We start from the raw sequence: 25,812 nt of genomic DNA, 5'->3' as shown, positions 1-25,812 counted from the left end.
GCCCTTTCATGGTCAGTGTTGCACCGGATAAAACTCAGCAGCCCAGTGCTGTGGATTAGCCTGTTTGGTTGTGACATGCTGCTGAAACATTAATGGCCATCAGCTGGGAAAGCAAAATGTGATTGGGCAAATTCCTGAAATATTTAAAGTGTGAGCCTGTTGGAGCTTTTACTATTTGCACCGCGTGGAGTCAGGAGCTGGGAGAGAGTGTAAAAGCTGGTAATCGGCCTTGTGTTGTCATGCCATTCAGTCAGTAGCACTCAAGTCTTGCTGTTCTCTGCACCGCTGCAAGCACCAGGGTCTTTGAGTTTTTCTGATGACTTGACAACAAGGACAAGAAGGAATGAATGAATTACATGATAGTTATGGGACATACAGTATGTAGTGCAGTAGAAAGTCCAACACTCTGAGAATGTGATGCACTTTTGATACGTTGTATGAATAGACTGTGAACATCTCAAGAAACCCTGGTGGTCTTTTGCCTTTTTCATGTTACAGCTCCCTTCTCCACAAGGTCAGTTCACAAAATGGTCTAACATAAATAAATCGTACTGTTTTCTCAGTCGACACGACCCCCTTCTTATTCCTGGAAATGAACAAATCGAGAGCATGGACATGAACGTGAAGAGGTATGACTCGACAGGGATGTTTCACTGGTGCCCGTCAAAGGAGATCGAAAAAGTCATCCTGGTGAGTGAGGCAAAAACCTTGTAACTGCATAACCCCGAAAATATTATAGAATATGCGGTAAAAAAAGTTAAAGTAAGTATGCTCAGGAGCCAACGTTTCCCCTCGATATTGTAGCAAAACAATCGCATACTAATGTATATTGACATTTTTCTCACCGCCTCTCTGTTGTTTCAAGGTGAGTTTATTGTTTTTTATATATCCACCAAGGATCTGTGAACAGCATTTCAATACTCCACGCATGGGTTTGCTCGGATGTTTCAACAAGGCAGTTTGTAAGCATTTATGTTAGTGCACAATTTGTTTGGACGAGGTAAATACTGTTCAAATGAAATCAAAACCTTAAAACACAGTAAGCTATATAGTTTACATTAGGGAATATTTGTTGATTTAATTACAGTAGTTAAAGGGGAGGTAAAGGATCAGTTGGGTCATCCATTTTTTTTTTTTTAAACCAATAAATAATGCAGAACAAAATGTTTAATGCATAACAAAATGTTTAATGCATCAGATCACTAACTTACAGTATGGGAAAACTTAAAATAGTGGTCCCTTGTTTTTTCTATATGTCTCCAGTGAACAAAGATACAGTTTTAGTTTCAAATACACTGGGATCATAGTAGCGTTTAGTTTACTCAGCGTTCACTCAAACTTGCAATCAAATGCACATCAAGCCGCTGCGACAGGCAACAGATCTTGAAAGCAGGGCATCACATTGTTCTTTTCGTCATACAATAGAGAAGCTTTGTTTATTTATACCTCGCTGATTTATGACAGGGTCCTACTCATACATGCTGTTCGTGCCTAAAATCTTACAAACTGCATTTTTCTGCCCTTTGAAAAAATACCACATGTTGTGTTTTTGATGTGTAAACTTCCTATATCTTATTCAATAAACTGCTTATAAACAGAATAGTGGTTAACCAAACTTTGTTTATGTGTTAATAGTAAGGCTAAGGCTTGTTGATCAAATGTTTTTTATTGTGGATACATAATTCAGCTAAATACTTGGTTAACAAACTATTTTATATTGGTTTATAACAGTTTATAACAGACATAGTTAAAACTAGAATGTGTCACTTCATGCACATTAATCCGTTCTTTTTCTCTGTAATTCTGTGTTTGTCTCTGTGTGTGCACTCCTCCTCATCCTCCTCTCTCTCTGCTCTTCTCTCCCTATCCCTCCCCTGTTCCCTGCAGACCCGAAGTGAAGCCTCCATGACAGTACTGAGCGGCCATGTGGTGGTCTGTATATTTGGGGATGTCACGTCCGCTTTGGTGGGGCTGCGAAACTTGGTGATGCCTTTAAGAGCCAGTAACTTCCATTACCACGAACTAAAGCCAATAGTTTTTGTGGGCTCGCTGGAATACCTGCGAAGAGAGTGGGAGACTTTACACAACTTCCCTAAGGTCTCCATCTTACCTGTGAGTATACCGTACTGCCACGCAAGACACATTTAAACCAGAATTTCTTTTCAACTAACAACGCACTGACATTTTGAGTTGCATGCACATTGAACAGGGATTGTCAGTTTGATTTGATCACACATTACTCAATTGAATGATCACTCAATGAGAGCGTAGTAATCCCCCATCATCCAGAGCAGTGACACATCCTCCACATCCAAAATGAAGTTTATGTCTGTTGCAGTGCCCATCACAGATGGCGTGGCTTGCTGCCTGAGAGCTTGTTAGGCCTGGCTTGACTGATGATCAGAGGAGAATCCCAAACACAGCCCTCAGCACAGGCTAGCCTTTAGATTAGTCCGTGTCTCTGATTCTCCAATGCCCAGTTAGATCAGTGGAATGTCATCGCCTCAAAACAAGAATACTTGTTAACTAATTTCCCAAAGCTCCACTCCGCTCACTCCTTAAATTTGTTTTTCTCTCCCCTCTGTCTGGCTGTTCTCTCTCTCTCTCTCTCTCTCTCTCTCTTTCTCTCTCTCTCTCTTTGTTGCTCTTTCTCTCTGTTCTCCTCACCCTGAAGGGTACGCCATTAAGTCGGGCAGATTTAAGGGCTGTCAACATCAACCTCTGCGACATGTGCGTAATACTGTCAGCCAATCAGAACAATATCGAAGATGCCTCACTGCAGGATAAGGAATGCATCTTGGCATCACTCAACATCAAATCTATGCAGTTTGATGACAGCATTGGGGTCTTACAGGCTAATTCCCAAGGTAAGGAGTGTCCTATTACACTACATCTGCACTACAGCCCAAAGGGGACAGGTTATGGCAGGGGGGAAAGGCAATTGTCAAAGATGGGGGGGAAAAGGAGAGGAAAAAATTGGGAGGGGATGAGAAGGCCACACTGGGGGAATATATGTAGTTTGTCAAGCACAGTCTGCCAAGTGCCGCTCATTGAAATACTGTTCAAATGTGTGGTAAGTGGCAGCTATGAACTGACTTTACTGTACTCCTGAAGAAGTGCACACACTAAACATTTTGTTGATTGCCTCATCGAACCTTTGAAGAGCGTTTACTACACATCGTTTTCGGAAGATTTCAGTCTTGTTCCTGGTAATAACATGCTGTTAAAACTCCTTGATAATACTTTTTTTAATGATGTAATCAACATGACTGTGTCATTTGATGTTGTTCCCCCTGATCTGGTGTCTGGCAGATCGTCTGGAACAGATTGTTGATGTTTGCAGACAAACACACGAACCTGGCATCCCATCAGGCCTCATCATCATTAAGCAGCTAGTACAAATCACCAGGCAGGCCAATTCAGCTGCTCCTCATTAGTCACAACAAAACAGCGTTACAAGCGTGCACACATAGTCGAGTTTCAAATCGTGTGCACGTGTTTCTGCGCACGTATCATACACACATAGATGCCAGCAAAATCGTTACCTACAAACAGGTAATCCTCAGTTTATGATTAGCCCGAAAGGCATGACATCCCTTGAGCTCGATGCTATTTAGTGCCACGGCAGAGAGTGTTGTAAATACAAATCAAAGTTGAAGGTCCAAGAGGCCATTATTTTTTAGTGCTGAGCACTTCCACATGTTTTAGGAGAATGCCAATGCTGTTATTTCTCCAGCCTTGAGTGAGTGATGTGCTGTCGATAGCAGTGCCACCGAGGAACAATAATCAGGGGTAAATCTTAGAGCATGCCGCTCAGGGGAGCAGTATTCACCGAGAGCCACCCTCAATATGGAAGCACACTAGCCTATATCCTCTCCCAGGGTCGATGGATGGAGCCTATTGTCATCAATAATTGGGTCTTACATCAACCACCCATTCCAGTGATAAATACTTCACTTTAGAAAACACATACACACACACCACAGTGAAATGCAATCATGCATACACAAGGACGCATATATCCAGACACCAGTATTGTATCATAGGTATTGCTTTGGGGATTCCTTCCTTCTAGCGATGCTCCCATTCAGACACTGTCTGTGGAATTTAAAACAAGAAGGTGCAAATGAATAAGTAAACATGCACTTTCCTGGGGGAGAGCTTCTCACGGCTGCTGTAGCATGTAGTCAGCCGCAAAGCATAGCTGTGCCCGGGGGGCTACAGGGGTAAGGGGGTATGTAACCCAGATCTCACTTGTCTATTGTATATTTTAGCAGAACAGACAAGGTTACAGCCTCACAGTAGCAACATCCTGCCTGTAGAGGAGACATAGTGTGTGATCCGGCTACTGTTCAAACCCTGGCTTCTAAATTGTAATTTCTCAATAAGATCATTATATTTTATAAATTACAGGATGACTAAAACAGCCAATTACTGTAGAAAATAAGTATAATGTATATTGATCAATTGTAACTATTTTTGCCTTCAGGTTTAGTTGCATAAAGAGATAAACATACATACATTTTTAAATTAATTCTGATTTAGAGGACATGATTAGGCAAATAGACACATTTTAGCTTTAGCACATTTTTGCAGTACTCTGACTCCATCTGAGGAAGACATACAGCTCTCTGTTTGGAGCTCACCAGTTCACATCACAACTTCTGAGCTGTTTGTAAGCTAACCGTTTTTGAAAGCAGCTCAGCAGCAGGCCTCGTGTATTGCTGTTCTCACCAACAGTCACTTTGCACACTGTGCAAAACAGAAGCTGTTCTCCTACAGTTCCGTGCTGTCTGCATGTTCACTATGATACAATAAGAACAGTGTTTAAGAGGCCGTATCCCAAAAACTTGCTGTCACTCTCCAGTGGAGTAAACATCATCATTTATGGACATCGACAAAATGATTTTTCGCACTGTCTTAGCTTGTGCTCCCTGGTTGACTCAAAGTGTCAAGTGTTATCTATGCTTCAGTACAGTGTGTGCTTCCTACTGTGTACTAAACTATTTGGTGTTGTTTCTGTTGCAAAGGGCAGGGAAGATCTCTTTTGTAATGTAAGCAGCTCATTGAGCTTCTTGACAGGAAAGGCACACACTCACATGCATAGCGAATTTGCAATCCTTTTAAAACTTTGTGACCTGAATATATTCCCTGCATTATCTTTCCTTGGTGGTGGCACTATAAACTAGCATTTTGCTGTAGTCAGCACTAAATGATGGATGTCAAAACACAGTTGATGCATTATGCATATAGCATTACAGATTTAAGGTGTTTACTTGTCACTTTGAGGAAATGCAAAAATGTGAAGTCATGTGAATTCATACTCCTGTCACTTGCACTTGTATTTCATGGTCCCTGCCACACCATTTCCGATAAAAGGTTTTTAGGATCCACTTCACCAATTTTATTGTAACAAAATGAACAACATCTAACATTTATGTTTCCCCGTTGATGGAAGGATGTGAATGCTAAATGTGTCTTAGCTGACCCCTAAAAGCACAGTATCCGTATTGCAACTTTTAGGCAGGTGCCTTGTTTACTTAGCCTTCCCATCCTTCCTTTTTTCTGTCAATTCGCACAATTGAATGACACAGAAAACACACATCAACAACCTTATGCTGACTGAGCTGACATGCACTATGGATAATGGTACTGATACAGAGTTCCAGGTCACATCCTTTTGTTTATGATACTTCTTCAGTAAAACACTTATCAGACTGGTTTTTGCTTGGATTGTTCTTTTTTTAAATCTAAAAAGAATGCAACAGACCATATTGCCTGCTGACCAGAATATTACATTTTGTCAAGTGTTTCATCTATTATTCTGCCATAAACTGCATCATTTCACTTCAGATGTTCCAAAGGCTATCAACAAAACAACAAGAGAGCTATATCAAGCTAGCTCATGAGACTTGCTTGATTTCCCCCCAGTTGTTCTATTGAGAAATATCCATTTTGATGAACTGACATCTTTGTAATTCAGTTACTAAATGTAATCCAAAGAATTACATGAGGCAGTTGCTAAATCCAATTATAATAGAGAGCAAAAACAGCTTAATTCATGATAAAGCAACTAACTTTACACATCAGTAACTGCCATCCCAGATTTGGACTCAATTGGATGTATATATAATAAATTGTAAATGTATTGCTTATTGATTTTGACATAAATATTAATAGTACAACGAGAAACAGAGATTCATTAAATCCGATCAATCTAAGTTGATTGTTTTTTTTAGAAATTACCTTTTTGGTGGGTAGGTTGTATTTCCTTTCCACATTCTCTGAAGGCATAGTGAAAGGTATCGTGTGGGTTTCAGTGGCAATGTAGTCATTCCATGTTGGTATATAAGAAGATTAAAAAAGTTATTGCAAACCTTGTATCTCTCTTACTGCCAGCCCCTTATATATTTGCTAAATTCTATAAATCTATGTGTATTTTTCAGGTTTCACGCCTCCTGGAATGGACCGGTCATCTCCAGACAGCAGTCCAGTACATGGCTTTGTGCGTCAGGCTTCCGTCACCACCGGAGCCAACATCCCCATCATCACAGAACTAGGTAAAGCCGTTTATAAACACACATCTCAAATGCAAACATTGCATGCCATACCCAATAAGCTCAGATCAACTCCCAATTCACTGGCAGACACATAAAGCTGATTATACAAGACTCGTCACGCTGCTTCCAAAAGTTCCAACTCATTCAAGGTCAAATGGGCTTGAGGAATGTGTGGTGTGGAATTTGTTCACTCTCATGGTGCTGGTAGCTTTGCCCAAATGAAGTTCATGTTCACAAGTGAATCATTTGATCTGGCTAGCTTTTTGTCAAGTGGTGATAATGTTAGCTGCAAGGCCTGTATGATATCTCTCATCTGAGGACACTGTGGACAGCTGGAACTTGAGGATGTCACACAGGCATTTTAAGGATTATAGTTACATCTCCTGCCATTTGTCCACTAATGCACAAGAGATGGTAAAAGGGAAAGAGAGTGAAAAGGTGGAGGGTAAAAAAAAAAACTGCCTTGGTTGCAAAATGGGTCCATTTATTAATAACAATGGCAGTGGCTGTATTCCCACTGGTGGTGGGGACTCATGAAACTTTCAGATCTCTGAGGGGCCTTCTAAAGCACCAGAGACTGGCTACTCTGTCTCCCCTGACCCAATTAGGGAGCAATGGAGCATGAGGCCAGCTAAGAAAAGGCCAGAAAGAGAAAGGAGCTACCTAATGTTACTTGTAACCGGGCTAGCCATTACCTGCAGAGAGGCGCTTGCCATTAGACTGCTGACCGCATACGTACTTATCAGAAGTAGATGCTATCCATGTAGAAGACATCCTGGGCTTGAAAGCTTCAGTATTGTGTGCAAAGGAGGGAGCAGTTGCATGTCTTTTTGGAACGGTACTGTAATTACATTGTCATATGTTCAGTCTACAGCGCCAGGAGCAGATTAAAGTGTAGTTGGAACATGAAAACACGAGTTGCATGATCTATTTTGTGTGCGTGGCATATAGTAGGTGTGTTTATGGATAAGACCCTCTTTATCCCTTTCAATGTCTTGCCGTGAAATAATGTATTGTTGTTGTAGTGGTATAGCGGCCTGACAGCTCTGGCTTTGTATCCACTGCACTCTAATCCAGGGTGCTTTACTTTTAGATACCGGACAACCTTGAATGTCTCGGAGTAAATCCCAGGGTTGACACGAGTAGTCTGAGACAGCAAAAGGCATTTATTGCAGCCTTTGAAACTGTTTCAGTAACGACACCATGTCTTCCCTGCGCTGTCTCATCACCATTAGCTAAACCTGGCAAACTACTGCCATTGGTTTCACTCAGTCAGGAAAAAAAAAAATGGAACCAACATACAAATGATAACAGAGCTGGGTAAGCCGGGCCTTTGTCCTCTGCTGCCGTTCGTTCTCTCGCTTCGCCGCTCTGCTCCTCATCAGCTTGTCTTGATTTATCTGGCTGTAGTCAAGGCCCTCGCTGCTCCCATGGCTTCATTTTGAACACATTTCTATTCTCCGTTCTGGTTGAAATTGACTGTCTTGTTTTGGCCTCCTTTTAAAAAGAAAATGTTCTTCCTCCAGTTGCTTTTGCAGCGCCTAGCTAGGCTTTTGATCATGCTCAGTCTGTCCTTGTGGCTGTTTTCATAGCAACAACCCCCCTGCCCCTCACCCCCCTTCTTCTTCCACAAACACTAACACACACACACATGCAGACACACACACATTTTCAATCCTTTGGCCCAGGCCCGTTTGCGTCAGCCTCTTGTCTCTTTGACTGACTTTTCTGTTCCATAGCGCACAGGAAGCCTGAGCAGAAATCAGATTCAAAAACAACAAACTCAAGATCAAACCATCTTATTTTTTAAATGTATTTTCCAGTTTATTTTTTCCCTCCCAGACCATATCTCGAAAGCTCAGATAACAGAGGAGTCAAACAAAACGTGTGTGATGCTTATTTTTCAAGTTCATACACCCTGCCCACTGCTGACAGAAACACAACCTAAGAAAAAAGGCTCACACTGGGGAACACACTGTTTTTTAGTGCACCAATTATGCCATATACTGTATATGCCATACTTGAGAGACAAAACATATCTGTTATTTTGGTTTGGGTTTATTTTCATTTGAAATGTTCCTTTAGTCCATGTAGCATATCCTGGCTATTATTAGTCATGAGATAGGAAGTGTGTTTTGTTACTAGACTTTAATTTGAATTTCAGGGCAAAGGTAAATATTTGAGATGACTTTTCTTCTGAAGGTGATGATGTGAAAAAACACATTTATCAAGGAAAACTCTGAAAAGCATGAATTTACAAGTGCATGATTTTCTCAAGTGACATATTAGCCATTGTTGAAGTCTCACTTTTTTATATATGCTGGATACAACGAGAAATAGTTGTGACGTTTTTCTGAGAAAAGATAATGTCCTTTATGTTAGGGCTACTCAACCCACCGACTGGACATTGTGTCTTGACTGAGAATTGGTGTGTTTACAATATATCAAGACACAGTGGCTACTAATGTACTAATGCAGGATAAATGTATGAATTATTCAGAATTACGGACTTCGACAATGGTTATCACTGTGTATGCGAAAAAAAGACTCTTCTCTTTTACGTGTGGTTTGTCTTAATGTATAAAATGCACCCTGCATGTGATATACAATAGATTTAATATTCAATATTTGGAAGTATTCCACAAAAAATCCAAACAAATGTATAGTTCATGAACATAAACAAAACTATTAAAAAATTGTTGACAAAAATTACAAATTATAGATAACATATTTAGTTAATTTTTAAACAGACTATTAGACAAAAAATAATATATTATAAATAAAATATAGTTTAATTGTAAACTGATTATCGGTAAATCAGTTCAATCTGTACATTTTTTAAAGAAACATGTAAGTTGTAATCTTTTAATAAAGAAATATGTTCACAGGTGTGTTAGCAAAATATAATGTGCATCTGTTGTTACATTATATAACCAGCCTTGATCAATACCAATATACCTGAGACGGTTTTGTTACATTACTTATATACTACAATATATCCAAATATTTTCAAATGTAACTCTCAATAAACCCTCAGGTGTGTTAGTGTCTGGGTGTGTGTTTGGCTAATGCCTCTTCACAGCGCCCGTCTCTAACTCTCCCCCTCCCGTCTCTCAGTGAACGACTCTAACGTTCAGTTCCTGGACCAAGACGATGATGACGACCCAGACACGGAGCTGTACCTCACTCAGCCCTTTGCCTGCGGCACTGCCTTCGCTGTCAGTGTACTCGACTCCCTGATGAGCGCGGTGAGTTCTCAAACACACTTTACACTCATGTGGAGTGCTTTTCAAGACCATTTCTTTTAAAATGACAAATTGTGTGTTTGGATGCTCTTACTGAGTCTTCACAATAATAGAAGGTAGAGAGAGGTTTCATGCAAAGTACATAGCTGCGTCTACCGGGTAACAATTGCATGTTGTTGCACTTGTAGAAACTTTAGGATGAGCAGAACTGAGTCGAAACCCAGAATGTAGTGAATTTCTCAGTTTTCTTTTGCCTTTTTTGGTGGTTATACCGCTATTTTTCTGTTATTTCACATTCAATTAGAAACCTGTTTTCAAATACTCAAGTTTATTGTTAGTGTAGAGGAAACTTCTGTGTAGCTATGCAGTGGGAGTCACCGACTCAGGAAGGAGACACGGGAAGAGCAGTAGCTTTGATGTCAAACACATGATGGTTTATTTGGAGTTAACGGCCGGAGGATTCACATCACAAGTCCAAGAGTCAGAGGTTCTGACTTCACGGTAGAGTTGCCAGGTCAATTCTGAAGAACTCTACCCCAGACCCATGTATTTAGCTAGTTCAGAGAGCATCATCAACATGCTGCATAACAAGATAGAATGATAACACCTCTATCAGCTGACGCCAACAGGCAGGAACAGGGAGACAAAACACTGAGAGCACAGCAGCCAAGGTTACAGGTGCCTGTGCTCAGTCAGGACAGTTTGAACTGATACACTGGGTCAAAGTTATGGGCCTTGGAAAATATTTCCACAACAGTTAGAAAAATAAAACTATTATTGCGAGACATATCAATAGTTAACATTAAAGGAAAGCTAATCCGTCTGTGAGATTGAATGCTTACCCAGTAGAGAAAAAGGAGGATAGTGGATGCACGATTTTGGCATTTTAAGTAGGCAGAAGTTGGTAAATGAAATGTATACTACATTCATCGCCCATGCCTGCCAGCTCCATTGACATTAACATTATGAATTCAACTTTCAAGAGCCTTAATAGATCCTTTAACAAAGAAAGTGTTGAAGGTTAGTGTAATGGTGATGACACAAGCTTGGAAGTAACAAGCCAGAGGAACACTCTCTCATCTTGACAATGTCATTGCTACACTGGAGATATGATAAAGGGGGATCTTGGGAGATCAAACAAATCCTCCTCTACACCTCATTTTTCCACTCCCCTCTTTCATGCCCAACTGTGGTTTTCCCCTCGGTGCTGTGATGGCTTAATTCCAGCAGCTTTCTCTGTGAGTGAGGGGTTAGAGGGGCGTTCAGAGCGGAGCTGAGCGGGGAGTAGAGCAGGCGTCAGCTGTAGTCTGGCACTGGTCAGAGGTGAAGCCAGCTAATGGACAGTGCTCATCCATCATGAGGCTCTACAGGCCTGTCAGGGGCCCGGGGAGAGGAGCTGCCACTCTGGCCCCGCTGCGGAGTGACATCGGCTGTCTTCACACACCGAAAAGCAGTTCCTGATCGGCTTGAAGGACAAGAGAACCTGACACCCGCAGAGAGCAGTCAAATCGCTGTTTCAGAAGCAGACACCATACAGCGTGTAGATCAGTGATGCTAGAGGAAAGAATAGTAACTGTTTTATTTAACGGAATGATCCTACAATACTGTGATTATCAAAATATCATGTCTCTCTTAAATGTGATAGATTTATGGACATTGTACCTTAACCTTATAAAAGAAATGTTACAATGAATAACTTAATGGGTGTTGTTTAAAATAAATAATACCTCACTAAGCTCGGATATTCATGCATCAGACATTGAGATGTTTTAAAAAATCTGATCCAATAAAACCGTCTCAAGATTGCTGCCTCATCCATCCTGAAAAAAAACATTTATAGAATTCAGCAGCAAAATGTCTTGCTTTGATTTAGTCGAACGGTCTGGTGTTAAAATAATTGCTTCCTAGAAATGTGCTCTAATTAAAACAGTACAGAGAGGTCTTACTATTTTCAAAAGTAACAGAAATGCCGATCCTTCAAATGCAATGTAAAAAAAAAATGTTAGTCTGTTGTATCTTGTGGGTGGGAAGGGGTCTCGAAGACATATTTCCAAAACCCTGAGCAGATAAAACCAGAGCTATTTGCAAAGCCTCATACCAATAGAGGTAAATGCAAATATATATATTTTTTTTGTTAAAACAAGACATTAGAAGCCCTCTATAGTCTTTCTATTGTCTTCTCCTCCCCTCACAGTCATCACTATGTGAAAAGACGAGGGTCTGAGGGTCACTATATGGGCTTTGCTTTTCTCCCTCATATACCACCTCCCTACTTGTGACTCTACCGGCATCTGCTCACTGATATCCCTCTCTCTTCTCCCCAGACATACTTCAATGATAACATCCTCACACTGATTCGGACGCTGGTCACAGGGGGGGCCACACCAGAGCTGGAGGCCCTGTTGGCTGAGGAGAATGCTCTCAGAGGAGGATACAGCACACCGCAGACACTGGCCAACAGAGACAGGTGTCGCGTCGCCCAGCTAGCCCTCTACGACGGGCCTTTTGCAGACTTGGGGGTAAGTGGATGTTTAAGCGAAGATGACACGTTTTGGCAGTACCCAGCAGCACACATCGGGCCGCCTCCGCTCGTCACGTCTCTTAATCCAATGTGAAGAACAGTGATCACGGAAAGCAGGCCTTAGTGGGTGGAGAAGGAAGGTGGCTTTAGAGAAAACAATAACACCATCAAAGAAATTCCAAATTCGATTGGTTCCAACTTCCTATTTTCAGGTTTTTGTTATTTGTACTCACAACTTGCTGTATTTATAATTCAGTTTATTGAACATGTCGGAAACAAAAACATACAACAATAATATATATATATATATGCTCTTTTTTTCCTTTTTTTTTTTCTCACTCAAATTAATAATTATAACAAAGTACATAAAAAAAAATTATAACAAAAAAACCAATAATAATTCTCAGATAGTCTCTGTCATGTTCAACAGGGGCAAGAAGAAGCTGGTCCTACCCCCTCTAGCATATATTTTTCTTATGAATAAAACATTAGGTCATCGTCATCAGCGACATGTTTGTCTTGTTAATTTGTTTGCTTTTTGTTTTTTTACAAAACAATCAGAAATAAATTATTTTTTTATTACAAGAAATAACAACAAATGGGATTTTACAGGTCCTGTTCATAACCATTAATGATTTGACTCCTAAATAATACTTTCAGTTTAGATAGACTTGTACAATATCTCAGTGCATCATTACAGTTATTCCACAGACTAACACCTTTGGATGAGATGCAATGAAGTTTGGCATTTGTTCGTACGGGTGGTTTTTTGAAAATGCAGTTTCCTCTCAACATGTGCATGCTTTCTCTCCGTGTGAAAAGTCCCTGGATATTATGAGGTAATTGTTGATTTGCGGCTTTGAATAGTTGTATAGTCAACCAGGTCTTGTAGTTTTAGTGTTTTTAGTTTGATGAACAATTTATTTGTAGGTTCTCTGTACGTAGTTTTATGTATAACTCGTATGGCTCTTTTTTGCAGGATGAAGATAGGATGTGTATTTGTTTTATATGTGTTCCCCCAAACTTCCACACAATACATCATGTATGGAAGTATGAAGGAGCAGTACAGCATAAACAAAGAAGCTTGATTAATTAGGTATTTGGCTTTATTCAGAATTGCTATTGATTTGAACATGTTGGCTTTGATATAGCTTACATGTGGTTTCCAACTTAATTTATTGTCTACGATTACTCCAAGGAATTTTATTTCCGATACTCTTTCTAATTAGACGCCATTTATAATGAGTTTCTTCTCTGTATTTGCTTCTTGGGTGAATAATAGCATCATTTGTATTGAATTAGCAAATAACCTTGCATATTGTTGCCGTCTACATTGCCAACAGTTTGCATTTGCTCACAAGACTCCCTCAGCAATGCAGAACATTGCATTTTCCCTACAACTTTACAGAGAATTACATGAACTGCCACCAATGCAGTTCCTCACACAGACCTCACTGATGGTGTCTTTGTTCTGTTGTTCATCAGGATGGCGGCTGCTATGGGGACTTATTCTGTAAAGCGCTGAAGACGTACAACATGCTGTGCTTTGGAATCTACAGATTAAGAGACGTTCACATCAATGGACCGAGCCCGTGCACAAAGCGGTACAACCACTGTCTTTCATCTGTGTCAACATTTTCTTTTAACTAATTAAATCTAAAATGTTTGTCTTAGATATTCAATAATAAAATACAAACTTAAAAAAGAGACTAATGATAATACTTTGACATTGACCTGGACATGTATTGAATATATATTACCCAATGATAATCATATACTATAATATAAACATTTAGATAACTGCAAGTCAAGTACAAATTGCTCAAAACGTATCAGTATGGTCCTTAATTGTTAAACAAAATAAATAACGTACTGTTTAACAGACATAGATGTCTCCATTTAAACCCATTATTCAAATGATATATGGCATTGCCTCATGATTATTATAATATTATTATGTTGTATTTTAATGCATACATCTATGAAATGTGATTAAAATGTTGTTCCTTATTGACAAAACATGTATTAAATATAATGAATATTGCAGTACTTTTTCTCTTTATTGTATACAATTAATTGCTTTATCATGTCCACATGTATATACAGTGTTTTTAGTTACAAACGAAATTCTAAAAAGTCTCTGAACGTCCTTAAGTAAATACTGTGCAAGACTGAGCTCCTTAGTTTTGATCCGTTTGTTCTCATACATCTATTCATATTTCTCCTTTTAATGTTTTAGGGATTAAGCGTACTCGATATACAGTATACCTTTCTGTCTTTGATGTATCCTTCTCTGTTTAAAGCCTCCCCTCAAGTATTATACACATTTAATCTTCCCTATCATTTGTTTCCTGGGCAGGTATGTGATCACGAACCCACCGTATGAGTTTGAGCTGGTGCCCTCAGACCTGATCTTCTGCCTGATGCAGTTCGACCACAACGCAGGCCAGTCCCGAACAAACTTGTCCCACTCTTCCCACTCCTCCCATTCCTCCAGCAAAAAGAGCTCCTCCGTCCACTCCATCCCGGCCTCCAACCGGCAGAACCGCAGCAGTAAGACCAGGGAGCCCCGCGACAAACAGAAGTACGTACACTAAAGTGGCCTGTAGAGTATTAGCCTGCATGTTAAGTGTTTTATACCTGACCTGGTGTGTGTGTGTGTTTGTGTGCAGACTGTGGTGACACATGCACTGATAAATACTGTATAGTGTGTGTTTGTTTGTGAGATTTGTGCTCTGCGTCGATGCTCGGTGTTTGTACGTTTCCTTCATAATCATCTGCATGTGGTATTCACTCTCGCATCATAGCAATCATAACATGACATGAACAAAATGGTAAACCCGCTTTGTGGAAAGTTCATTTATCATAGTCAAAGACTGTAGAGAGTCTTTTCTTACTAATTAAGTCTGTGGCATTGTAAACAGTAAAACCACTTGTTTAGATGGCACAGCCTTTGTGGTTGGAAACAAGCTTTCAGTTAAGGCCTCAACCACAGACAGATATATTGACATCACACAACACACATTCGGTTTGTTGTTCAGTCTACCTGTTGTATCTGTCGTAATATTTAGTGTTTGTTTCACACTCTTTTTAATGTGTAGTGATTTATTAATTGTTGTGCGTTGGATATTTGTGCCTATTTAACAAACGTGATCAGTACGCCTTGATCATGGATGTAATGTTTTGTGATTTACCTACTGTAGTTACTATAAAGCACATTTGGCTTACATTACTTATAAGCTGTTACTCATGAAACCATTCCTCATTAGCAGTGTTGATATTTTGTTGGTGCTTTTGTCCTGCTTTATTGCATCATGTTGGTAGCCTTCTTTCCTGTTCTGTTTATTATAAAATAATAGGATAGTTTGAAATATGATTACCTACATGTTATATACTTCTTATTCTCCCCTCAAAAATATAAACTTTGAATTGTATTTATGGGGGAATGAAGTATTTTGGAATTGTGACATTATTTAAAAGCATGCAGATTTGTTATGCACGTACTCAGGAATCTTTCAATGGTAGATAATTATTCCTCAATACATCTTAAAATAAAGATGTATGATCTAGCCTAAATACTATAGTAGAAATAATATGTAAGCCTTAGTTAGACTGGTAGTCATTTGTCAGTTGTGTATTGACTGTAAATACTACTTACTTACAGTAGATTACTTGCCTCTTTTTCTGAAGTGCAACAAGGATGAATAGAATGGGCCAAGGTATGCAAGTTAACGATTCTGCATGACTTAGCAACCTTTACCTGGGGTCCTGGTCATAACTATTTCCTCTGTGGATGTTGTTATGACGAGGCGAGTTTGTTTTATTTATTATGTTCTTCAGATGTTAAGTAAACCATGCCTCAGTTTAAGTTTTGCTTTCATCTGGAAAGCAAAATGTCTGCTGCTGCTCTTGCCTCCTCCCTGCCATGATCAGGACCATCTCCACATTGCATGAGGTTGAGACCAAACCCCCCTTTTCTTTATGCCTTTACCTCAGTCATTCACTTGGTGATATGAGTTATTTTCTCCTCCACACAAATCCTTTTTTTCACTTTTTCTTTTCATCATTTATTATGCCTCTTTATGATTTATTTCAACTTGAGATGGTTTGCATTGTGTGAGAGGTCTGTGTGTTTTCACATCTTCCCTCCTATTGAATGCTATTAGATGACTGTAGCATACCTTGAAATGTCATATGTGTTCATATATGTATTTGAGTAAAGTTGGTTATAATTTGACCAGCATCAGAATAAATGCACCACTTGTTGCCTGACTGAACATACTCAGATCATAGCTCACATGTAGGTCAGACTGATTCAAATCCCCCTGATGCAGCCAATTGCTGACTACTACTTTTTCACAGAACTTTATGAAAGTGTGTCCAGCCCTGTGCCATCAGTCACACCAAGAAAGTGGGAGGTGTGACCAATCTAAAGTTTAAATTGAAGGGGGATATGAGTCTATAAGTTCCCTCCCACCCTGTGCACCTGATGTGATGGTTTAAGTTCACCGTATCAGCAGCAGACTCTGGAGAGAGTTGGCAGACATCTTGCTTAACCTCGGGCACAATTCTTCACATCAAATGCCTGTGCTGTACCACATGGCCCCTTCAGCCTAAAGCTTGCTAACACACACACACACACACACACACACACACACACACACACACACACACACACACACACACACACACACACACACACACACACACACACGCGCACACACACACACGTACATTCTCACACACATGGTCTGCTCCACATAGCAAAGTTAACATTTGAACTTCACCCAACAGAAGTGACATCTTGAATGGCATTACAGATACCTGTGAAGAGGTTACAAACTTCTGACACCTGGCATACATGTTCCCTTTGCTCAAAAATAGTGTTTTCATAGCCTACTTAAACATGACATGAAAATTACATATTCAAATATTCCAAAGCTCTTCCATACCATATTTAACTTTAAGCATGAGTGTACACATTTAAGATATAGTATCATGTGTAAGGCAGCTAAAAGGGCCAGCTCCAAAAAATAGCAAAACATATTTTTTGTGTATAACACTATGTGTGATAAGTAGCTATTCAAATATTAGATTTCTGCCTCCACCTCAACAATATTGAATATTGATTGTGGGGCTCAAAGTATGGGAAATTACTCGTAAAATATCTACTATAACATTACTTCCCAGCAACATGGTCTCCCTTCAAATTAAGTCAAATAAAATCCAGTGATTGCACACATTTTAAAAACAAGACAAAAACTAAAAGGTTATTCACAGACTTTAAAGATGTTAGCTGTAGTTAGCTAGCGACATACTCGTTTCAGAACTCAACAGAAACTCAAGCCCTTCAGATAATTCTCCTCCAGTCTTGTTCCTTTGTCTGTATACATGCGCCAAATGGAGTCAGAAAGCCTCAAGATAAGCTTCTTTTTTTTTTTTAAATGATGGGGATTTTTAAACGCATTTTGTGCATCCCAATGCAAACTCACGTCTATTTCTGCCCTGCTCTCGCATCTTTGCATTGACTTAATAGTCAAATGAAATGTCACTTTACACCTCGAAGAGAAACTAGTTTGGATAATCCATTGAACCAGCTTAAGAGCTAAAGAGTAGAAAGCAGTTCCATTGAAAACGGGAGACACTGTTGCTATGAGCAACACAATCTAAATTAAATTCTCCTACATTGTATTGAGATGGCATCAGAAATCTCAAAACCTGTACACATTTGAGTGTCTGCTTAGCTAGAATGGAAGAGGAAGTGAGTTTGTTGTTATGTGGGAGACATGACCCAATAATAATAATGAAGATCTAAAAATATACCCATATGATGAAGTTATTTAAAATTGAATACTTCAGAAATTAATCTATCAATCAATTTACACATCTGTATTTGATTACACAATCCCACCATAAATGTCAAAATGGCTCAGTGCTCCAGAAAACCGACTAAACCTGGACCTCACAGTTTGATGCTAATCACAAAGAATGCCATGCAAATGTACCACTTAAACTGAGGCAGTATGGTTTTTAAGTCATCCAAAGTTCCTTACTTTTCAAACTAACTCTGTCTTCTCTTCTTCCTCTCTCGCCACCAGAAAAGAAATGGTTTACAGATGAACCAGAAAATGCATACCCACGGAACATTCAGATCAAGCCCATGAGCACTCACATGGCCAACCAAGTCAACCAATACAAATCCACTAGTAGTCTGATTCCACCGATCAGAGAAGTTGAAGATGAATGCTGAACACAGGGTTTTCCCTCCAGACATCTGTACGCTCTTTCAAAGGAGATAGAAGATCACCCATGGAGGATTGATGGTGATGATGATGGTGACAGGGATGTTGAAGACTGACACATTTCTCTTCACTCATTGTTAAAATCAAGGGTTGGACAAAAACCCAAACTGGAAAGGGACCTCCTATGTGTATACCTTTTAATGTTACTTCCATGATCTTGGACTTTGTTTTATTTATTAATGTATCCATAGTGATGTACATAATGACAATCAAATAAGGATTGTACAGCCCCTTCCTCCTAGCACTTTTTGGAATTATTTTAAGAGTTGACAAAAAAAAGAGAGTACTTCCTGTAATTCTTTGCAATAGTTCACCTCTTCGTGTGACCAGACTCCATTGCTAAGGTGACTGGTTCTTGGAGGATGAGGGTTGCGGCGATAAACTGATCATATCATCTCCCAAAGATCCGCCCATGATGCATTACGTCTAACCAGCTGGGTTCACCGACTTCATATCTCCTGTCTGCTTCTGTTCTATTTGCACTAAAACTGAACAAGTTTCTTTTGTCGGAACAACTGGAACCACCAGATTCCCCCTCAATAAATTGTCGCTGAGGAGATGACGGAAGGAAAGAAGAGGGAGGAGGGCTGCTTTGAAGGCATACTAATCTTCTTAGGTTGTTATACATCATGTCATTGCTTAAGGTTTGCTACTTCACCGTTGACTTGTCATGTTAAGTGAGAGCATTCCAGTCCTGCAGAAGAAAATCGTCTTGCAAAACAGTAGTCTGAAAACTCGAAAAACGGTGCGGTGTTGGTGTGTGCCGACTAAGGAGAACCCTGTACCTAAATGTCTTCTGCTGATATGTCCGATCATGAAGCCTGTGACTCTGTTTTAAGCTCCTATCGCATGATATGTGCCTGAGCCCCCTCTATAACGGATACAGTGCAGTTGATCAACCTGAAAACATGGGAAGGATTTGAAACAACCTACCCTTAGCTTCATGCGTTCAGGAGCATTTACATTATATGCACGCTGTGTGTGAGTGTGTGTGTGTGTGTGTGTGTGTGTGTGTGTGTGTCTGCGCGTGTGCATCACAGCCACTCGTTGTGATCATCTGTTCCATCGCTTTGTATGTGTTGGTGCACCTTTTAGAGGAGCAGCATGTGGGGTCTTTGCTCTAAAATGAAAGTCATGGTAGAAAAACAAACAGTAGAGGAATCAGATGGGTTTGGATCTAAAACTAAAATGATATTGTTGCATCAAAAACAAACCAAATTCCCCAACTATCCTTGAGCTAATGCGGACAGCAGCTGCGTGCCCACCGTTAACGCTTTGCTGTGAAAATTGTGGGATCACAAAGAAGAGTGGTGTATTTTCTGAATGTTATGTCTGTTACAAAAAGTCAATGTCTGAGGAAGGAAATGCCACATATCGCATAAAGTGGGCATCAATGGGTCCTCCTTTGATCAATGCTGCCTGGCACAGGGTTGGCACAGAGGCAGTAAAGAGCTTGGATGTTCTCTGTAGCCAATCCAGATGTCACACGCCTCAAAACTCTCAGGAGTTAAGCTGCTATGTCCGTTTCTCTAACATGGGGAAATGCTCAAAAATAGTTGGGGTGAAATGCAACAATACCACAGACTGCCAATAAGGATACTGACGAGGAACCAGTGTTCTTTATGCTAGCCTGTGACAACACGAGCGTGTATTTTGCACTTGTTTAGGCCATACGGATCCAAACCCAGATGTGATAGAGATGGAGGATGGAGGCTTGAGCCTTGTACTCCTGATACATAAATGTCATGCAAATATGTAGGTGGACTTATACATTTAAACATAATTATTTTGTATCCATAAACATAATCGATTTATACTTATTTTTCTATAGAATAACCATGTAAGAGTACTATGGGAGAGAAAAAAAGACTCAAATAATATCTTTATTACAATTACATATCAAAGAATATTGTGTTTGACTATATCACCATTTTTTCACATCATACTAAAACAAAATGTTTCATTTTTCGTCCTGCCCCTCGATAACAAACTGCATCACTCTGGAGCCAATAAAGCTTAGACTAGCTTGCATTGTGAAACCACCATCTTCAGCCTGGCAGCTCAGCTCTGTTGAGTCCTTGCAGACATAGATTAAGTCTCATCTGGAACGTCTTTTAGTCGCAACAGATGAGTCGTATCTACAAAATAATGTGTCTGATACTAGGCATCCCTTGCTGCGAACACGCAGAAAGAAAGAAAGGTGAACAGTAATGATGTGTTAGGGGGTAAATGTTGTAGTTAGCTGAAGAGAAGATCAGAGTAGTAATAATAACAAGAAGATAATAGAGTCGCTCCCTCTGTGCGCAGGCCAGAACTGAATGACCTTCATTGTTTGACCTAAATTAGGTCCCTCGTGATGAGGAAGAGTGTGTACACTAAAGCACAGTGTGCCGGTGTTTTCCACAAAATATCATTTTAAATATGACAGTGAGAAGCTGTCTGTTTAATGCGGTGATTCTCCTCTAGATGCTGTAAAGTTGAAGTAAATCTAAAAGAACATTTGGAAAAAGAACATAATATTGTGCTAAATATGTTTGTGTAAATTGAATTCACCCATTATATAAACCACATTTATTTTTCAAACAAAATGATCTGAGCTTAAATATCAGTCTTTTGGATGTGGTGCAACTATACTGAAGCCTCATACACATCGTCCTAAAGTGAACTTTTGAACTGTGATTACATCGTTGTCACACTTTGTAGCATATAGATTTCTTTTCAAAAAATATGTGAGTAAAATGTATGTTTAATTGGGTTCTTAATTGCATAATTGCTAGCCTGAACAGTAAGGAACTATTAACATTTGATAATAGCAATGACTTATACATAGAATCGACAAACTGATTGTTATGTTAACAAAAAAAGACAAATGTGTATTTTGAAAATGAAAGATCCTGGATTTTTCTGGGAAAGTACTCTAGTAGGAAACATAGAAATTTGATTAATCAGCCATCGCTAAGATGTAAGGTAGCACCAATTCAGCAGAGGTTTTAAAAGAGAGAGCATCCTTAATTTTCCTGTTTTTATTACTTTGCATTCTTACAAGGTTTACATTCCATTTTTTCAGCATGTCATCTGTCACAACTGCTTCTTTTTTGTTTACAGAGTATTTTATGAGTTACTTAAACATAGCATTGTTCAGAAATAAAACGGTACATGCTGCAAACTGGCATTAACAAGAAACTCTCAAAGTAATGCACCATTTGTTTCATAACACTTGATTACTGTGCTTTTTCTACCTGAACCATCATCGTGCGACTCATTCAGACTGGCATTATTCATAACACTGGACTGAGATGTCTCTCCTTCCTAAACCTTGTCATATGTCTCTATTAGATGTTTTAGGTTTTTGCATTGTATACCTCTAAAGTTTTTTAGAGTGTTTTTTGAAGTGCCATGAAGAGTTTAGTTTAGCAAGCATCCTTCAGTCATTCAGGGACAAAAGCTCACTCTGAGGGAGCTGAGTCCAAGTGTTTTCCAGTGTGAGAACGGTCTCTTATACTGGCATGGAGAACATCCAAGCCATCAATGCCTCCATGCCAGTATAGTGCCAGGCAGCGCAAAAGGTCAAGAGGAGGGCCCATATAAAGTCCCACTATAGCGAAAAGTGGCATTCAGGAAGCCTGAGAGGCAGCTGGGGCACAGATAGCAGCCCCAGTTGTCAAACCACACATATTGTCTCTACTGTGTGCTGGGTTATCAGGTTGTGTTATGTAGTGTAGTTAGATATGGATGACTGAAAGATGCACATAGGGGCACATGCCTGTAACATCACGTGTTGTGTCCACTGAACAAATCAAAGACTATGATGCGTCATACGTTATTGTTACAGTATGTTGCATTATTTTTGTTAATCTATTTTTTGCTGTAAAGGATGGATATAATAACTTATTTGCTGGGAATTGTACTAGATATAATAGAACATATACTACTTATTGGGATGGGACGTGGGTCTCAAGTCTTAACAATACATTAAAATTGCATTCAGCAATTTTTTTGTTGTTTTTTTAAAGAAAAGTTGCAATTTTTGTTTATTTTTTTGGTTGCCTATCAGTTCAGGAAAATAATTCAGGACAATGCTTTTGCGTAAATACACAGATCATCATCGCAGCAAATAGGAGTTTGACATAGCAGTCTAATTAGTTTGGATGTGTTCTGAATATGACGGATAAAAGGATTATTTGATGGTGCTGAGTTGATCTACCTGACTCTGTCAAATATCATCTGCTGATAAATATACTGTCTTGTACAAAAAGTTTGTACATAGATTGTACATGGTTTCTTTTTGTATTTTCTCAAATTAAAATGGATGTATTTGTGTTCTAAACCTGGAAACTCTCCTGTTTTATTTCAATCACAAAGAAATGTTTTTTCTTCTGTTATTGTGCTCCCTCAGTAACGTTCCAATCGTCAGAGTATCTATAATACATGTATTTAGGATAAAAATGTAGGTCATTTTACTTCATATTTAAAAAAAAAAAAAAAAAGGAATAGTATTGTATACCATAACCTTTTATTAATAATCTCATCATAATATATTTGTCCATAGAAAAGTCATATGAAATGTCATACACTAGTAATAATTGTCCATCTTAAAAATTCCATGAAAAGGTCATAGTATAGTCTATACAGTATATAAAAAAACTTAATGAAAAAATGTCATTGTATAGTTTGTAAAAAAGAAATGAAAGAAAAAAGTAATATGATATTTTGTTGTGAAAAAGTCATGAATAAAGTCATAGTATAGAAATTAATAAAAATACTTAATGAAATGTATGTCTTCAAAAAAAATGTAATAAAGTTTAGGATGTCAAAGTTTTATGAAAAAGTTCATAGTATAGTATGTTCAAAAAGCTCATAGAGTATGTCAAAAATATTTTTATAAAGAATGTCTAGTATATTATGTTTTAAAAAAAATGTAATTAAAAACTATTATATGTGATACGCTTTATAATGATTAAGATACAGGCACAACAAGTCATCCCATTTATAAATGTATCTTCATCCCGATGTTTATGACATCACTTTTTGCTTACCGAGCCCTGCCCTCTTTAAACGTAAATCACTCGATAGAAAAAATAAAAACAAAAACGTACTAAAAACGATTACTTACTACATTACTGGCTGAAACATGTTCATAAAGGGCCTCATGGCTCATTTAAAAAAGATGATGTTTGTGAGGCCTATACGCCTCAGATCTGAGAACTTCCAGTTAAAACGGATAATAGCTATCAATTCATCAAAAAAATGTATATACTGTACAATCACATCAAAAAGCATGAGAAGGATCAGTGGTATGCATGTCACTTCTCCACTTTACGGTGTATATACAATAGACAGGTACTGTGAAATTGCAGGAGACCCAGTGCCTGACCTTGACTATCACCATGGGGACCCTGAGATAAATGTTTATTGTATTTTACCAATCCCCACCCTGCGGAGGGGTCGGTGACCCCACGGTCCAAGTCACACCGCCAATCCGCTTATCCTTTGAGGCTGGCATTAGTCTTGATTTACATTAACTGACATGCTATTAGCTGCTCCATCACTTTCACCTGTCAGACTGTCAATCAACAGGGATCCACAGTGATGGGTAGGAATAGCATTGGAATCACATTGGCTCGTATATCTCCATGGAGACGATGACAGTGGATGAGCGAAGGACATCATATCAGGTATCTCTCTTTGCCGTCGTGTCAGGGATATGTGAATGTTTCGCAATAAAATCGAGATGCTTGGCAACCTAATGTGGATAACAGATCCAGTTATTCCAGGGGCAAATGTTATATTAAGAAAGTTATCTTTTGCATGTTGGAGCTTTAACATCTCCAATGGCCTGAACTGCCGTAAGCATGCCAATAAACAGACCCAAATATATTTAACCTTTATGTACTGCAGCAATTTTCCAACTGAAATAATCGGCTTCTAGATACACTGCTCTTAACACTGTCTCTGCTGTCAAGGGTACTGAGATATATCTCTGGAGAATCCTTCAAACATCATAAGCAGCACCAATTCGGAGGTGTTATGATGAGGCAGGATGACTTTTCAGACACTGACCCACTCCTCTCTCATAGCTAGAAATCAGTAGACATCTCATGAGTCTCTGGGCCCTGCCCACTCCTCCTCCTCCTCAGCTGAAGTGTGCAATTTCACACTCCAACGTCAAACAGCCGGTCAGAAGGGGAATGTATGACCCACCCTGGCATTTGTCCTCATTTCTCTCTCAAATGTGCAAACACTATTACCCTTGGGTTATCTTAAGTGGTGTGTGGTGAAGATTCGCAGCATCTCCTCTCTTCTCCCCGCTAGACACACCATCAAAACACGACAAGCGGCGGGGACAGAGCGGGGGTAAAAGACAGAGCGAGGCAGAGGGGGAAAGCGATGGAAATGGAGCAGATGTTTGTGTGGCATTTGATTTGTGGCCTGATAAGGGTGCTACACAGGCAGCTGGAATTGATGGCTTGTTAGTGAGGACGGGCCCCTCTGTGAGTTGTTTTCAAAATGATTGATTTACAATAAAGTGGCTCCGGGTGTGTGCATGCAGGCAGAACTGATGCAGATCGATCCCACTGAAATTGATTGATCAGCCATTTAACTTGGCAGTGTGTTTACCGAACAAAACCGAGCAGGACTCTCCTCTCAGCATCTCTCCCCCCATAAAACAAAGGAGAAATGCCACCTCTGGGCCTGTCTCATTGCTTTGACACCGGCAGCAAAAACAAGCCATATCAGAATATGAACCATAAAAATGTAATCATACAGTGAGAAACACTGGCATGAACGTTTACGATTGTGTACTTTATTCTGCTATCAACGTGTCCTTCTGCGACTTGGAGATACCATGCCTTTAAAAGTAATGACTAACGTGCTATATGCAAGGGGAGGAATACTGTTTGCCTTATCGCAGTGTCACATTGAGACTTTCAGGGGGACGCATAGAAATAACTAATAACAGTGGAATTCAGTAAACAAGCAGCTCGTTCTCTGCCATACTTAACACTGACACACCAACAACCTTTACTTGCTTTAGTACTGTTAAGATGACTATCATATATAATGTAGACTGGCCCTCAAGTGTTGAAGTGCCTCGTCTCTGGACAGTGTCTTCAGCAATTTTTCCAAACAGTGCATACAAGGGGTACATTTTACAAGGAGTTATATTGATGGATAGCACAAGG

General features: G+C 39.4%; 1 protein-coding gene across 1 annotated transcript in view; it reads left to right on the top strand.

Annotated features, from left to right (window-relative positions):
* kcnma1a (potassium large conductance calcium-activated channel, subfamily M, alpha member 1a) overlaps positions 1-22,955 on the top strand; it is a 151,432-nt gene extending 128,477 nt beyond the window's left edge. Inside the window, 9 exon segments of the mRNA XM_034237785.1 lie at positions 564-690; positions 1,888-2,112; positions 2,675-2,867; positions 6,447-6,560; positions 9,678-9,808; positions 12,130-12,324; positions 13,812-13,930; positions 14,686-14,910; positions 18,425-22,955. Coding sequence (XP_034093676.1) covers positions 564-690; positions 1,888-2,112; positions 2,675-2,867; positions 6,447-6,560; positions 9,678-9,808; positions 12,130-12,324; positions 13,812-13,930; positions 14,686-14,910; positions 18,425-18,446 — 1,351 coding nt within the window. The 3' untranslated portion in view covers positions 18,447-22,955.
* Positions 22,956-25,812: the final 2,857 nt, after the last annotated feature.

Source organism: Gymnodraco acuticeps, unplaced genomic scaffold, assembly GCF_902827175.1.
Source record: "Gymnodraco acuticeps unplaced genomic scaffold, fGymAcu1.1, whole genome shotgun sequence".
Taxonomy (NCBI): Eukaryota; Metazoa; Chordata; class Actinopteri; order Perciformes; family Bathydraconidae; genus Gymnodraco; species Gymnodraco acuticeps.
The sequence above is the reverse complement of the archived record's forward strand: the minus strand, read 5'-3'. Positions and strand labels throughout refer to the sequence as shown.